Source organism: Emiliania huxleyi (assembly GCF_000372725.1).
Source record: "Emiliania huxleyi CCMP1516 chromosome Unknown EMIHUscaffold_165, whole genome shotgun sequence".
In the NCBI taxonomy this organism is placed as follows: Eukaryota; Haptophyta; order Isochrysidales; family Noelaerhabdaceae; genus Emiliania; species Emiliania huxleyi.
This window is the reverse complement of record NW_005200931.1, coordinates 39,801-54,280: the sequence shown is the minus strand read 5'-3', so window position 1 is coordinate 54,280 and position 14,480 is coordinate 39,801. Positions and strand designations below refer to the sequence as shown.

General features: G+C 62.5%; 2 protein-coding genes across 2 annotated transcripts; both read right to left on the bottom strand.

Annotated features, from left to right (window-relative positions):
* Positions 1 to 3,382: 3,382 nt before the first annotated feature.
* EMIHUDRAFT_467948 (hypothetical protein) lies at positions 3,383 to 5,793 on the bottom strand (the record flags this gene model as incomplete). Its single annotated transcript, XM_005784984.1, has 7 exons — positions 5,374 to 5,793; positions 5,063 to 5,104; positions 4,937 to 4,992; positions 4,605 to 4,657; positions 3,796 to 3,860; positions 3,500 to 3,556; positions 3,383 to 3,427 (listed from the first exon to the last, which is right to left on the bottom strand). Coding segments are annotated over exons 1-7 (696 nt in total), but the record flags the coding sequence as incomplete, so codon positions are not given.
* A 4,862-nt stretch (positions 5,794 to 10,655) lies between these two features.
* On the bottom strand, positions 10,656 to 11,886 carry EMIHUDRAFT_230565 (hypothetical protein; the record flags this gene model as incomplete). The annotated part of the gene is made up of 4 exons (XM_005784983.1): positions 10,656 to 10,745; positions 10,897 to 11,259; positions 11,344 to 11,806; positions 11,882 to 11,886. 4 exons carry the CDS (start codon positions 11,884 to 11,886, stop codon positions 10,656 to 10,658), a joined length of 921 nt encoding a protein of 306 aa, XP_005785040.1.
* Positions 11,887 to 14,480: the final 2,594 nt, after the last annotated feature.

Below are 14,480 nucleotides of genomic sequence, written 5' to 3'. Positions count from 1 at the left end.
TCATCTTCGGTCTCATGTGACATGTCGAGGAGAGAGCTTAGAGCGGATCTTCGCTTTGTTTTTCTTCTATTTCCCATAAACCGCGCGGTTTCGAACGTATTCCTGTTACTAAAGGCAACCAGTCTTTCCAACTTTCCAGTCTCATCGCGGATAGGAGCGCAGTGTTCCCGAGAATTTTCTTTTAATTCCTGATTTTGCAAAGCTGGTGCTGCGCCGCTCTCGGCTCCGACGCTCGCGTCCGTCAAAATTCGTCCCCCAGAGCGGTACCCTGACACCTTTTTCTTCATTTGATACGCAAACCGGCAACATACCTACGGCTCAGGGACGGACGATATCGTCCGTCCTTGAGGCAAACTTGGAAAATAAAGAAGTCGACGGACTCCCTGGCGGTTTCGCGGGAGTGAGTAGACATACGGTGGAACGCGTCGCGTCGCAGGCTCGCTCGCTGCGGCAGACCGGCACCCGCCGCGTGCCCCTCTCCCAGCCGACTCGCCATCACGCGTTGCCGCAGGTGGTCATGCCTCGCGATCTCGTGCAAGGCTTGCGCTGCGAGCGCTCGGTGAGCAATGTCGTGTCGATCATCGTGCAGCGCAGAGTTGAGCTGGCCGAGGCTGGGATGCCCCACGCAGCATCGCTGCACGGGAAAAGTAACATCGGTGACGTCCTCGACGCTGTGCTGCGCAGCGCCGGCTGGGACTGGTCGAGCGATGGCAAGAGCCTTTGGCGGGTCGCCTTTCCCGCAAGGCGCTTCCACTGGCAGGAGCCAAAGGCGCCGAACTCGCGCCAGCCCGCGGAGCGCCCCAGCGCGCTTGCCACCATCGCCGACGTCAACCTCGAGCACTGCGCGCCGGCCGGCGGGAGGCGCGCTGGCGGCCGGGCGGCGGCTGTCGAGGCCTGCGGAAGCCGGCCACAGACCGCACTCGCGCGCCGTCCGAGTACAATCAGCACGTCTCCGACTACTGCGCGGGGCGACGGGAGGCGCACGTGGCCGCACAGGAGCTGCAGGGCCTTGCAGCACCGAGCGACGCGCCTCCAAAAGCCACGCCGCAGAGAGAGCGCATCTCGGCTGCAGCGCAGGAGTGGCAGGATAAGAAGGCAGCCGAGGCACAGCGCCGGCAGCAGCCGGGGCAGCCGGCACGGCGGCAGCGCCGCCCTGCAGGGCCACCTCAGCCACCTCAGCAGCCACCTCAGCAGCCACCTCAGCAGCCACCTCGCGATCCGCCGCAGGCGGAGCAACTGCAGCAGCCACTTGCGGACGAGGCCGCAGCAGTCAGCTCGCCAGCGAGGCTGGGGAGGAAGCGAGCGGATACAGGGTCGGCGAGTAAGCTCGCGTCGGCTGAGCGCTCACGAAAGGACCGTGGTGGGCCGCGACGCGAGGCGGGAGGGGCAGGACCCCTCATCGTGGTCTCCCCACTTTCACATCGGGACGTCTTCCCCCCCCTCTCGGTCCTTCCTTCTGGTCGCATCCCGATAGTTGTGCGACGGGCGCGGGGCCCGACCTCCTCTCCTGGCCTTTTTCAGCCGCGGCTCCGCCCCCGTCTCGTCTCCTCTGTCCGATTCTGTCGTCATCATCGACGGTGATCCCTTGCCCAACTCCTCGGGCGAGGGCGGCGGCACTGGATCGGCACGCCATTCCTCCCCGAGAAGCGGGGCCAGCTCCCTCCGGTCGAGGACTCGTGCCCGCCCCCGCGGTCTCTCTATCGTCCTCGGCTCGTCCGTACGTCCCGACTAGCACAGGCGTTATTTTTTCTTCGTCTAAATCCGCGGTGCTTGCCGCACCTGCCCGAGGCGAACTACCACCGTGTCGCCGTCGCGAATGTGGTGCTCGGCGCAGGACGTCGCCGCGACCTTCGCCGGCCTGTCACTGTGGCTCGCCGCCGTGCGGGCGAGCGGCCACCTTGCCTCCGCCTCGCTGACGGTGGCGCCCACGCCTGCCTTCGTCCTCACCGCGCTGAGCGTCTCGAGCTCCTACATCGTCTACTCGCTCGTGTGGTTCAACGCCGCCAAATTTGCCGCCGCGTGCCAGCGGGCGCCGCTCGGCCTCCTCGGCGTGGACGCGGTCGGCGTGTTCCAGACGCTCGTCCTCGCCTTCAAGCTCGGCCAGCAGCTCGCCCTGCTGCTGTGGGCGGCGCACGCAGCGGGAGCGGACGCCTCGTCGCCCCACGCGGTGGTTCACGCGCTTGCGACGCTGCTGGTGGGCCTCGGCCCGCCCTCACCGCCACCGCCGCCGCTAGCGTACTCCTCGTCACCATCAGCATAACCGTGTCACCATTCTGAACCCTGACTGGACCTTTCGGACTGCGCTCGCCCCCGCCAGCACCGCCGCCCTCCCCAGCCGTGCTGCCGTCTGGGTGTGACGACTCACTGGCTCGACACCTCCCGCCCTGAACAGGCGAGCTTCTGCGCCGACCCTGGCATGTCTCCCCATATCTCGCCACATCTCCCCATCTCTCCCCATTTCAGGCGAGCTTCTGCGCAGACCCGGGCCGCCTGGCGGTCGCCGCGGCGCGAGACATGTGGTGGGCCGACGGCCTGGCGTATTTCTTTTTCTACCCGCACGCCTCTCCCGTGTCAGGTGCTGATGGGCGCGGGGCAGACGCTGAACGCTGGCATCTACGCGGCAATCGGCAGGCGCGCGCCTCGCTTGTTCGTTGTTGATTGATCGATTGCTGAGTGGTGAACTCATTGAGGCAAGCGGCAGGCGGCGTCTTGCCGTGCCCTTCTTCTACTTCCCACTACTAGCACAACTCATCCACTCCTCTTTGGCCTGCTTTTCTTTGGGGGGACGGGGCTTCGGGCCGCGCGACGCTGCCTCTGCATCCCCGACCCTCTGCCTCCACTGGACACTACCGTAGGAACGGCGTCTTGACACTCTCTTAGGACGGCGTCTTGACACTCTCTTACGGCGGCGTTTTTTCTTTCCTTTTTCTTAGGGACGGCGTCTACTACGGCTTCAAGCTCGGCGCGCCCGTCCCGTGGTGCAGCGGTTTGCCGTCCTAGAAGCGGAGTATCTCCCCGCATCTCCCCGCATCTCCCCGCATCTCCCCGCATCTCCCCGTATCTCCCCGCTTCTCCCCGCTTCTCCCCGCTTCTCCCCGCTTCTGGGAGCCCGTGCCGTAGCGTTCGACCCGAAGAGAAGGCTCACACGACCGTGTCGTTAAGACGGGAGTGGAGAGAGACGAGACAGCTTGGCCGAACCAAGAATGAAGATGTAGTGGGATCTAGAGGTAAAGGAGAGGAGAGGAGAGGAGAGGAGAAGAGAGGAGAGGAGAGGAGAGGAGAGGAGAGGAGAGAAGAGAAGAGAGAGAGAGAGAGAGAGAGAGAGAGAGAGAGAGAGAGAGAGAGAGAGAGAGAGAGAGGAGAGTCAGTGTGTGCGAAAACGCGCCTCCACCCAAGACATCGCCGCGTAGTTGACGCTCCACCACGCCTGCGGGACATGTCTCGGACGTGTCCTGGACGTGTCCTCGACAGGACCAGCATGCTTGACGCTCCACCACGCCAGGAGGGGCAGCAAGCCGGCGCGGCATGTCGCGGGACTCGAGAGGGCGAGGAAGACCTGGGGCGGTAAGGTAAGGTCAGGTAAATTTCTCCACACACACAAGGTGGTGGGGCAAGGGCCAGGCTGCCCCTCGCATCTCCACGCCGCGGTATAGGGTTGGGTCCTCGGGTCAGGCTTCTATGGGTTGGGTTAGGGTCAGGTGGGGGGTCATCGCGTTCGGGGTTCGGTAGGAATCATCATCTTCAGAGTGTCTATTGGGGCGACTCTCGCTCTGCAACTCTGGCGTAGTAGAGTACCGCGTACTGCGAGAGAGTGCCGCCGACGTACTGCGGGTGGCGGAAGCCCAAGTTGAAGGGGAAGCCTGTCAGGGTTAGGGTTAGGGCTAGGGTTAGGGTTAGGGCTAGGGTTGAAGGGGAAGCCTTTACGGTGTGAAGAGCCGAGATGATGCCGCGATGATGCCGCGATGATGAGATATGGGAGATCCGGGGAGATACAGGTTGAAGGGGGAGCCTATACGGTGTGAAGGTACACGGTCTTTCCAAGGAGCAGGGGCTGTGAGCCGGAGAGCAGGGAGTCTCGACGGTCGGCCATTGAGCTTCGTGTGTCCATTGAGGCGACAGTGTGAAGTAAGACCTTCCCTGGGCCTGACTCTCACACCCCCACTGTCGTCGTATGCGAGGCTCTTGGGTGTCTTATCACCCTACTGTGAACCAGAGTCATCGCATTCGCCTTCCGGGGACCCAGCGCTGACTTCTGACTGCCGTTGCTGTCTCGCCCTTCTCGACTGCCTGTGCTTGTGCGTCTTGGGCCCCGGGGTTGTGTTTTTGGCGTGAACCAGAGGGGCTCTCCGTCCTTCTCTCTGTTCTCTCTCCTCTTCCTCTCTCTTCTCTCTCGTCTCTCCTCTCTCTTCTCTCTCCGTCTTAACGACACGGTCGTGTGAGCCTTCTCTTCGGGTCGAACGCTACGGCACGGGCTCCCAGAAGCGGGGAGATGCGGGGAGATGCGGGGAGATGCGGGGAGATACGGGGAGATGCGGGGAGATGCGGGGAGATGCGGGGAGATGCGGGGAGATGCGGGGAGATACTCCGCTTCTAGGACGGCAAACCGCTGCACCACGGGACGGGCGCGCCGAGCTTGAAGCCGTAGTAGACGCCGTCCCTAAGAAAAAAGAAAGAAAAAAACGCCGCCGTAAGAGAGTGTCAAGACGCCGTTCCTACGGTAGTGTCCAGTGGAGGCAGAGGGTCGGGGATGCAGAGGCAGCGTCGCGCGGCCCGAAGCCCCGTCCCCCCAAAGAAAAGCAGGCCAAAGAGGAGTGGATGAGTTGTGCTAGTAGTGGGAAGTAGAAGAAGGGCACGGCAAGACGCCGCCTGCCGCTTGCCTCAATGAGTTCACCACTCAGCAATCGATCAATCAACAACGAACAAGCGAGGCGCGCGCCTGCCGATTGCCGCGTAGATGCCAGCGTTCAGCGTCTGCCCCGCGCCCATCAGCACCTGACACGGGAGAGGCGTGCGGGTAGAAAAAGAAATACGCCAGGCCGTCGGCCCACCACATGTCTCGCGCCGCGGCGACCGCCAGGCGGCCCGGGTCTGCGCAGAAGCTCGCCTGAAATGGGGAGAGATGGGGAGATGTGGCGAGATATGGGGAGACATGCCAGGGTCGGCGCAGAAGCTCGCCTGTTCAGGGCGGGAGGTGTCGAGCCAGTGAGTCGTCACACCCAGACGGCAGCACGGCTGGGGAGGGCGGCGGTGCTGGCGGGGGCGAGCGCAGTCCGAAAGGTCCAGTCAGGGTTCAGAATGGTGACACGGTTATGCTGATGGTGACGAGGAGTACGCTAGCGGCGGCGGTGGCGGTGAGGGCGGGCCGAGGCCCACCAGCAGCGTCGCAAGCGCGTGAACCACCGCGTGGGGCGACGAGGCGTCCGCTCCCGCTGCGTGCGCCGCCCACAGCAGCAGGGCGAGCTGCTGGCCGAGCTTGAAGGCGAGGACGAGCGTCTGGAACACGCCGACCGCGTCCACGCCGAGGAGGCCGAGCGGCGCCCGCTGGCACGCGGCGGCAAATTTGGCGGCGTTGAACCACACGAGCGAGTAGACGATGTAGGAGCTCGAGACGCTCAGCGCGGTGAGGACGAAGGCAGGCGTGGGCGCCACCGTCAGCGAGGCGGAGGCAAGGTGGCCGCTCGCCCGCACGGCGGCGAGCCACAGTGACAGGCCGGCGAAGGTCGCGGCGACGTCCTGCGCCGAGCACCACATTCGCGACGGCGACACGGTGGTAGTTCGCCTCGGGCAGGTGCGGCAAGCACCGCGGATTTAGACGAAGAAAAAATAACGCAATTTTGAGCGAACTGCTAAGAGGACCGCCGCAAGCGGCGTGGCGTGGAGCGGTTGAGCATCCCTCCGGGGCCCCCTCTGCGCCGGGGAGGCGTTGTTGGAGGCTAGGACGCAAGCGTCCGTCGCCCTTTTCAAACTCGGGGCCCACTCCGCTACGGTGTGCCGGCTGGACTCCCCACCGTTGCGCCCTCACCTCACGCTGACATATCCTTTGGGAATGCCCATGGACTCTAGGGACCTGGGGGCAGCTTTGCCCGCGGGTGCCATGCTAGGCTATGGTAGCCATTCTCCCAGATTCTCCGACGAGGTCGGAAAAGTGGCCAAGGCGGCCTCCGCTCAAGGGTCGTTGGGATTTTCTGGTGACTCAGGAAGGAGGGTTCTGCGCCAAAAATAAAAATCGGTTCCGTGCTGTCCGCTCCCGGATACGCCTGGCATAATTTATTAGAAGTCGAGGCTTCCACTTCCGCCCGAGAGAAAAATCCCTCTTGTCTCTCAGCCCACTTGCCCATAGCCGCCGAGACGGCGCGCTCTGCTGACTCTCATCTAGCACCCTCTTGGGGCCTCTCCTGACCGCTGTGGGCCTCTCCAGACCTCCTCTTGCCTATGGGAGTACCCCTCCCGGTCTACTTCCTGGACACAGGCACAGGTTTGCATAATGCGAGCTTTTTCTCAAGGGCTATAGTGCAGAGAAGAAATGCGCATTAACTCGCACAGGGGTGTAGTCGTAGTTTTGGTCCCGGTGCCCTTCACGGCACCACACCGCCGCAAGACAGCCCGAGATTAGCCTAGCAGCGAGTGGGCATCGCCTGCCGGTCAGCTGGGCACGAGCCAAGCACTTGGGCTCCCGTCAACCGAGTCCGAGCGGCGCCTGAGGTGGGTGCCACGGCGTCCGCACGAAGGCGTGGCGGGGTGAGGAGCCAGGGGTGGTGAACACCTCCCCGACGGGCGCGCGGCGCGCCGGATGGTCCGCCGAGGCCGCCGCCGCCCCGGCGGCGGCGATGGGGGCGGCGGGGCCGACCCGGCCGGCGTTTGTCGGCTCCACCTACAGAAGAGCAGTCACTGTGGGTCGACGATACTAACTCGGTAGTAACGCGGAGCGGTGCTGTGCGGCGCCGAGTCGTGCGCGAGGCGACCTCCTGAGGCTACCTGAGCTGGCAATGGATGCCACCAGGACGCACGGCTAGCAGGAGCCACTCAGGCATGCCCTGCTGTGGAGCAGAGCTGGCTGGCGCACCGGCGATACTAACTCAGCGCGCCGCGAGAGGCGAATCTGGGCGACTTTGGAGGCGCAGTTCTCGAGCTTGCCGTCGACGATTGATGTCGGGTAAATTGTCACTGCCGTCGGGGAAGGTCTTCTCTCAGGAGGCCGAGCGCCGTGGCCTGGCTCGGCGCGCCGCGGACGGCACGAATTCGCGCCCACAAAACTCCCGAGACCTCGATACTAACAAAACTCCGATACTGGAGGTATGCGCTATCTAGATATAGTGACGCCTGCAGCATACGATCGGGTGCGAAAGCTCTACTATGAAGACTATGCCTTCATCGACTCGCTTGCTTGCTCGCAGCACATCCGGGGCTTGTGCTGAGAGCTGCGAGCGCGTGATCGGGAAGGCACCGCTCCCGCTTCCCGCCGCTGCAGGTTGAATACCTCGCTACTCACCCCGCAGGAGACGCGTCCGCCCTCGCGCTGCCTGTGCCGCGCGTCGCCTTCCTTCCCTGCCGACCCGGTGCGCGGACGAGCCGTCAGAATAGAGCGGCGCAGCTGTGGGGCGCTCGAGATGGACGAGGTGAGCTGGTGAGATCTGATTTTCGACTGAGTGAGGGAGGGTGTAGAGGATGTAGAGTGTAGAGCGCTGTAGAGCTGTAGAGCTGTAGAGCTGTAGAGCGCTGTAGAGCTGTAGAGCTCTACATCCGCCGCGGGACGAGGTAGCTGACTGCCGAGTCTGAAATTAGCCGATGACCGGGTCTGAAATTGTCTGAAATTAACCGGTCGCCTTTCCAATAAATGCCCCAGGGATGCTTATTCGAGCACTCGTTCATACGACCGGTGCCACATCGACCGATCAGCGCGGGCCGGCGGTCGGTACGGCGTCAGCCGTCTCTACGGCGTACCGCTGTGCCGTCCGCGGCGTGAGAGACGCCGGGCCGCCGCAGCGGCGAGTGTCGGTCACTCAGCTGAGCAGCCGGCGGGTCCCCGGGGTCGCGCACAGCGAGAGCCAGGCTCGCCCGGCGAAGGTGACCAGAGAGTGCTCAACAAATACCAGAAAAAATCAGGGAGTCTCAGGGAGTGCCGCTGCCACCACCCAGGCCGCGGGAGCCGATCGGCTGCGCCGAGGACAGCTCCCGCAGTGTGCTCCGCTCACCAGTGTGCGCCGCGGCGCCGTCCAGCCACTTTGGCGGCCAGCCACCGGTCGAGTTCTTCGACTCTGGAGGACAGGAAGGTACCGTCTGAAAGGTATTTTTTGCTCTATTGACTGGCGACCCCCCCCCCCCCCGCAAAATGTTTTCACAGCGGGCGTGATTCACAGCCTTGTTATAGAAGAAAATACGTCCTATGGCGCTATGCGCTGGTCTGTGAGAGGTTGAGGTGCGAGCCCTGGAGGCCCTGGGGATGGGGGGAGACTACCCGCGGGCCTAGAAGGCCCGCGCGCAGGGGGGTGGGGCATTTTGAGACCGGTCATGAATGAGTGCGCGACACGCATGTTGCGAGCAGCGTTGTTGATGTTCTGCGCGTCGCCACAGACGGCGGCGCGCGAGAGCTGTTGCGAGTGGTGCTGGACGAAGCCCCGGGCGCTGCCGGAGGCTGTGCCGTAGTCGGTGCGGTCGACGGCGCTCGGGCTGCCGACCTCTTTGGCGAAGTTGTGGATGATTCTCTTGGTTGGGCGCCGCCCTGGCTTTCGACGAGACAAATTTTGACGATTCCGTTCTTGACATGGAGCGCGTCGTAGTACTGTCCCTTGTGCTCTTTGACCCAGCCTTTGCCGGTCGCATGGACGAGCGGGCCCTGTGACTTGTGGCCGCGCTCCTCGCACCCAAGAACCTTGAGCAAGGTTTGGTCGAGGGTGCTGCCGAAACCAAATTTGTGGCCCAGTGTCTAGAAGTGACGCACAGCATCCGCCGTGTGCCGCCGAGCCCTGCCCAGCTTGCCTCGTCTTTGTGAGGGCGCAGGCACCTTGACTTCGTAGTGGACATCACGCTGGGACTGCAGGTCCCCGCCGATCTCACACATGTCGGTGACGTGCCCCTCGTTGAGATGAAAAGTCGTCTGAGGGTTCGCCTTGTCACCGAGCACGAGTTCACACCGAAGCATGAGTGAAGCATAGGGTAGCAAGAGGGTTGTACTGCCCTGCCCGCACACCCGGGGGCCACTTCTGCCGATCCCGATCCCCTACCCGCCCCGGGTGTGAATAACTGCCCGCTCGCGAGGTCTGGAAACTTAGGGTACACGCATATCAGGGCTTGGCGAGAAAAAAAACAAAAAAGAAAAAGGTCTCGGGTGTTTCTGAGATCAGCGTGTTAGTGCCAGTGCGCGCCAGTCCCGTGCCTGGCCTGTGTCGTGCGAGGGAGTTTGTTGGAGTGTGTTGTAAAATTCTGAGATCAGCTTAGGTGAGTGGCAGACAAATTCAAAAAATGGGCGCCGCAGGCGCCCCGGCGCTGCGTGCCCACCATATGGTTGAAAGATCCCTCCCTTGGTTGCAAGAACACAACGCACTCTCTCACATGACAAACAAGCTCCCACGACAGCGAAATCCCCCCACGCACTAGCACTGACTCGATTTGAGCGCTGTGGGTGTGTAACGTCTGGAATCACTGACATTCCAGCTTGGGAAGCCTCATCAAACAGAGTCATATTAAATTCCTTACTATATTCCAGGGAATGTTCCAGAGAATGGGCAAACCTCGCCGGAGGGACCGTCTATATTCGAAAAGAAATTCCAGAAAGTTACAACCAAAGCCTCTCTCGCACACGCACGATTTACACGACAAGCAAGGCGCAGCCAGCCGACGGCTTCCTTAAAAGCCGTCATCCTCGCCATAGGGATCCCTTATAGGGATCCCTCGCGCGAATCTCCCTCTTAACCCACACTTAACATCTATATAAGGGATCCCTAGAGGAAGTCGTCCCGAAATTCTAGAATAACATGCACAGGCCAACCTCGGGCGCGGAAAGCAAAAAAGCCGTACTCCAAGTGCTCCGTCAACTACACTTATCTTCTGGTGCTCAGTGCCGTGCGGCGGCGGTCCGGCAGGCTGCCCCCCAAAAGGCCCGCTGGGCCGCTGCGGTGGTTTGGGATTTAAAGTGAGTCATCTCGCTTAGGCCGACAGAGCTTCGGCGCGATGGCAGCCGCCCCTCTCTGGGGTGTTGCATACTTAGGCGGGGAGTCTGATGTCTGTCTCCTAGAGCTGCCTAACGTTAAGAGCTGATCAGTGTTTGTTGCTATATAGAATATAGTGTTAACAGCAACAACAGAAACAACAATGGGATCCGCCACCAACAGTAGTTAACGTTAGGGTAGGCCGGCTGGACAACAAAAGGAGGGCCTGCGTCTGGCAGTTAACCCACGACGATCTCCTAGTGTCCAGTGCCTGCAAATAAAACCGTCCGCCGGGAGCGGGTTATCGTTTCGGGTTTTACCCGGGGGCGCCGGGGGGCGGGGGCTTGACATTTTCTGCTTGCTGACCGCTGAACAACAGTGACAACAGTAACAAACAGTAACAGCATGGCCCATGGCATGGGCTGGGGTGAACAGTTGAACAACGTTGAGAGACGTTGAGAGAGGATTTCAGGCCCAAGCACAACGAAATTTGTTGAAGTTGTAAAAAGTTTAGAGGAGGCCGTACCTCCGCTTGAGCTCTGCCTTGTCGGCCGAGCTCCACCGCGTCGCCGGCACGCCGAGCTCCGCCGCGATGAGCGCCTACGCAAGGCGAGAGACAAGCACGTGAGTGACGTTTGGGTCCACCGCCCTGCGCCGCCGAGCGCCGCTGCGGTGAGCGCGCCGCCGTGCGCGCCGCCGTCTCCTCTGCCGCCTCGGCCGGCGCGGGCGCCACCGCAGGAAGTAGTGTCACCTCGGCGACGTGCCACGGCTGGAAGAGGGCGCGCGCAAAGTTTCGAGGCAGCGAAGAGGTGAGCGTGTCGTGCGCGAGAGGCAGCGGGCACGTCACGCGCAGCGCAACAGGCTGCACCTCCTCTCCGAGGCGAAAAGCGCCTCTCGCGAAGCGCATCAGCCCCGCCCCGTTGGTGATGGATCCCTCGGGGAAGATGAGTAGCGGTTCGTGCGGCTCGCCCTCCCGGCGCAGGTGGCGGCGGAGCGCCCCCTCGACGGCGGCGCGGCCCTCCCGCTCCCTCCGGGCACCGGGAGCCGACGGCACGCGTGCGGCACGACCAAAGGGCTCGGTGGAGCCGCTCGCGTGGCTGGCGGGCGGCGGTGTCTGTTGCGGCGCTGTAGACGGAGGAGGAGGAGGAGGAGGAGGAGGAGGAGGAGGAGGAGGAGGAGGAGGCCGTGGAGTCGGCACCCAGATTGGCGACACCACCATGCGAGTGAGGTGAAGCAGGAGCCACCCGCTCTTGGCGTACGTCTCTCGTACGGGAACTGCGAGGCTGCCGCCGCACCACACGCGGAGGAATAGGCTGTCGAACTGCGTCACGTGGTTGCCGACCACGACGCGGGCGTGTCGCAGCCTCTCTGCTACTCGCGGCGACGCAGCAGCGCCGCCAGGCGTCTGCAGGCGGATGCGGACGCCTCCGATGAGAGTCATCGCTCGGACGGCTGCGGATTCCAAAATTGCGCGTGTTGCTGGTGGCAGGAACGGAGCCACTGCGAGATGGGTCACAGCGACGAGCAGGCAAAGGAGCAGCCGCACTACCGCGACTACGAAGCCGAGCGGCGCATACACGACCAGGGCGGCGTAGCGCGCGCGCGTGGACGGCAGGAGCGCGCTGAAGGAGCAGAGGTCCTCCAAGTGTGTTGTGGTTGGCCTTGGTGGTACAATAGTCAGAGGCTGCGCAGGCCGTCTCGTTTGCATGTTTGAAGAAAAACTGTTTCGCAACAACAACATGTACATGTACATGTGCCACACACGGCGGCTCCGGCCGCGGCACCTCTCGATGGGTTCCACTTTCTACGCACACCCACACGCACAGGCGACAGGGGCCGAGGGGGGTCTCACGTAGATCACTTACCCTCTCACGAGACACAAGCCCTACTCGCTTAGTGTGGGTAAACCATAGGACCGTATTCGGTACTATGAACAGAAGAAGCCCATAAAAGTCGCAGCGGCAGTCCACGACGAGCCAGCCTGCTGCCGGCTCGCACGGCAGCCTCTTCCTCTCGACCAGCCTCAACTTCCGTACAGTCAACATTTTGTCGCTGCGTGCTCGTGGCGAGCTGTGGCGGCGGTCGAAGTTGGCCCAGATTCGACGACGAGCGCCGGACGATAGTACCGCCTCTGTTCGCCCTGTGCATGTCAGGCCAGGCTGCAGCAGGGCACTACCACCGTGCTGCCCTGTTGCAGCCTGACTTTGCCCACTGTGCACAGCCGCCAGAGCACCACCACCGCCCGGCATCGTGTCACGGCGAGCTCCTTCTGCGCCCGCTCGCGAGGCTCTCGCGCTGGCACACTTTGGACATCTTCTGCTCGCGTTCGGCGAGCTCTTCTCCGCAATCCTGCCACGGTGCCGCCACCACACACCTTCGGGCCGGCCTGAGCCGCGCGGACTCGCCGGCGGGGGCAACGTATCGACCTCTCTCTCTGGTGCACCACGGGCCGCGACGGCCTGCGAGCAGCTGGCGCGAGGAGGCAGTGTGCCGGCACAGTCGAGCCGGAGCATCGGGTTCTTGATGCTTGTGGGGTCAAGTTTGACCTTATGTGGTATAATATGCAACAATAATGCTATGCTCTCACCCAGCCTTTTGAGATATGATCCCTCAAAGTCGAATTTTCGTTTACTGGTGACCATAGTACCGTTTGTCTTGTTTGCGTTTCTTCAAACGAATCCTTTCGAGTCTCGACAATCACCAAGCTGCTTATGTGGCACCGCAGAGGCTCCCTTGGGGATGCCTGAGGCCACCCCAACCACTCACCAAGCCTTACGTGGACGAATTGAAGGCTCCGGCTCAGGTCAGAGGGCCCAGCGACTCGTCGGTTGGGTGTAAACGGGCATTGCCTGTGGTCTTCAACGCACAAAGGGTGTGAATAGAGCTCTCTTGATCCTTCTGAGCACGAAGACCACTCGAACTCTTCTGCAGACTCTAGTGTTTCCGGTTTTCATAACCTGTGAAATAGTTTTTGCGCCCGCCGCAGCCCGCCCTATTTCGCGCCAGGGCCACGAGAGCCCTGGAAGAGCCCAGCTGGCATGTTCTATCGCCCGGGTGTCGGGCTGTCTACATACAGACGTCTCGTCGCCGTGGCCGACGCATGGCTGGTCCGACGTGTGGAGGAGTTTGACCTCAGCCAGGCCGTCGGTGTCGGCGGGCTGACGGCGGCCGCCGGAATCGCGATTCGCTCTGCCAGCTGCCAGCAGCCTCGTGTCGCCGCTCTCGTTGGCGCAGCAGCAGCGATTGGCCTTTGCGCCGTCGCTCGGCGGCGTCACCGCCCATCCGACCCGCGCAGCTCCTGCAGCTCCTGCAGCTCCTGCTGTCAGTCTTCTGCTCTCACGCACCTCACTCGCCGCGCGCGGATTGTGCGCCGCGCCAAGCAGGACACGTGCTCATGCAAACAATGCGAGAACTTGGTTGCGCCGCTTAGTGGCGGCGCTGCTTTAGAGAGAGAGAGGAAGCGGCAGCGTGGGAAGCAAAGCAGATGGAGGCGGCGCGGCATGCCAAGGAGCTGCTGCTGGCGGAGGTTGAGCGGCTAAGTGCAGCAAGGGCCCAAGGGCAAGAAGGGCAAGAAGAAGAAGAAGAATGTTGGCGTGGGCGATACGGGCGCCGCTAGGCTCAACAAGGAGGTGCTGTGCAGTTAGAGAGCTCGTAGCGAGCTCGATTTTGATGAGAATTTGATGAGAAATATCTCAATTTTGAGCCAAAAACGCCAAAAAAAATCGGCGCCTGCGGCGGGCCACGGGACCGCTCCGGGACGCACGCCGGCGAAGCACCATCAAGCTGTTGTACGGCCCCGGCATCGCCTCCCCTGGCTTAGCTAGAGTGAGAGATACTGTGCATACGGTCTCTCTCTACAATATACTCACTGACACTCCACCTCCCAGAGCTCGTCCCGGTCCGCCACGGCCATCCTTGGCCTCCGGAGGGCCCCCGGCCGCGGCGCGGTGCGGCGGCGTCACAAATCCGACCACAGAGCACCGGGACGCGGTTGGGCGAGGCTGAGGTCCAACTAGGCGTATGCATTGCCCATCTAGGGCTATCACCTGGACCCATCAACAGGCGCCTGCGGCGCCGTGGTCACGAGGTGTTGTTCACACCTGCCCAAGCATTCATGCAGCACAGTAGCCCTGTGTGAGCTTCTCGAGCTCTCAGCCACTCGGACGAGGAGTGAGATTAGGTTGGGAGAGAGGGCGCTTGGTGTCTCTAGTATTTTGAGAGACTAATTTATTCACAGCTCGTGCGGTGTGGCCCTCCAGCCAACCCGACAGACCCCCCCTCGGTCTGCGCTCCGACCCCGCCCCCCCCTCCGGTCTGCGCAGGTAGGGTTGTCAA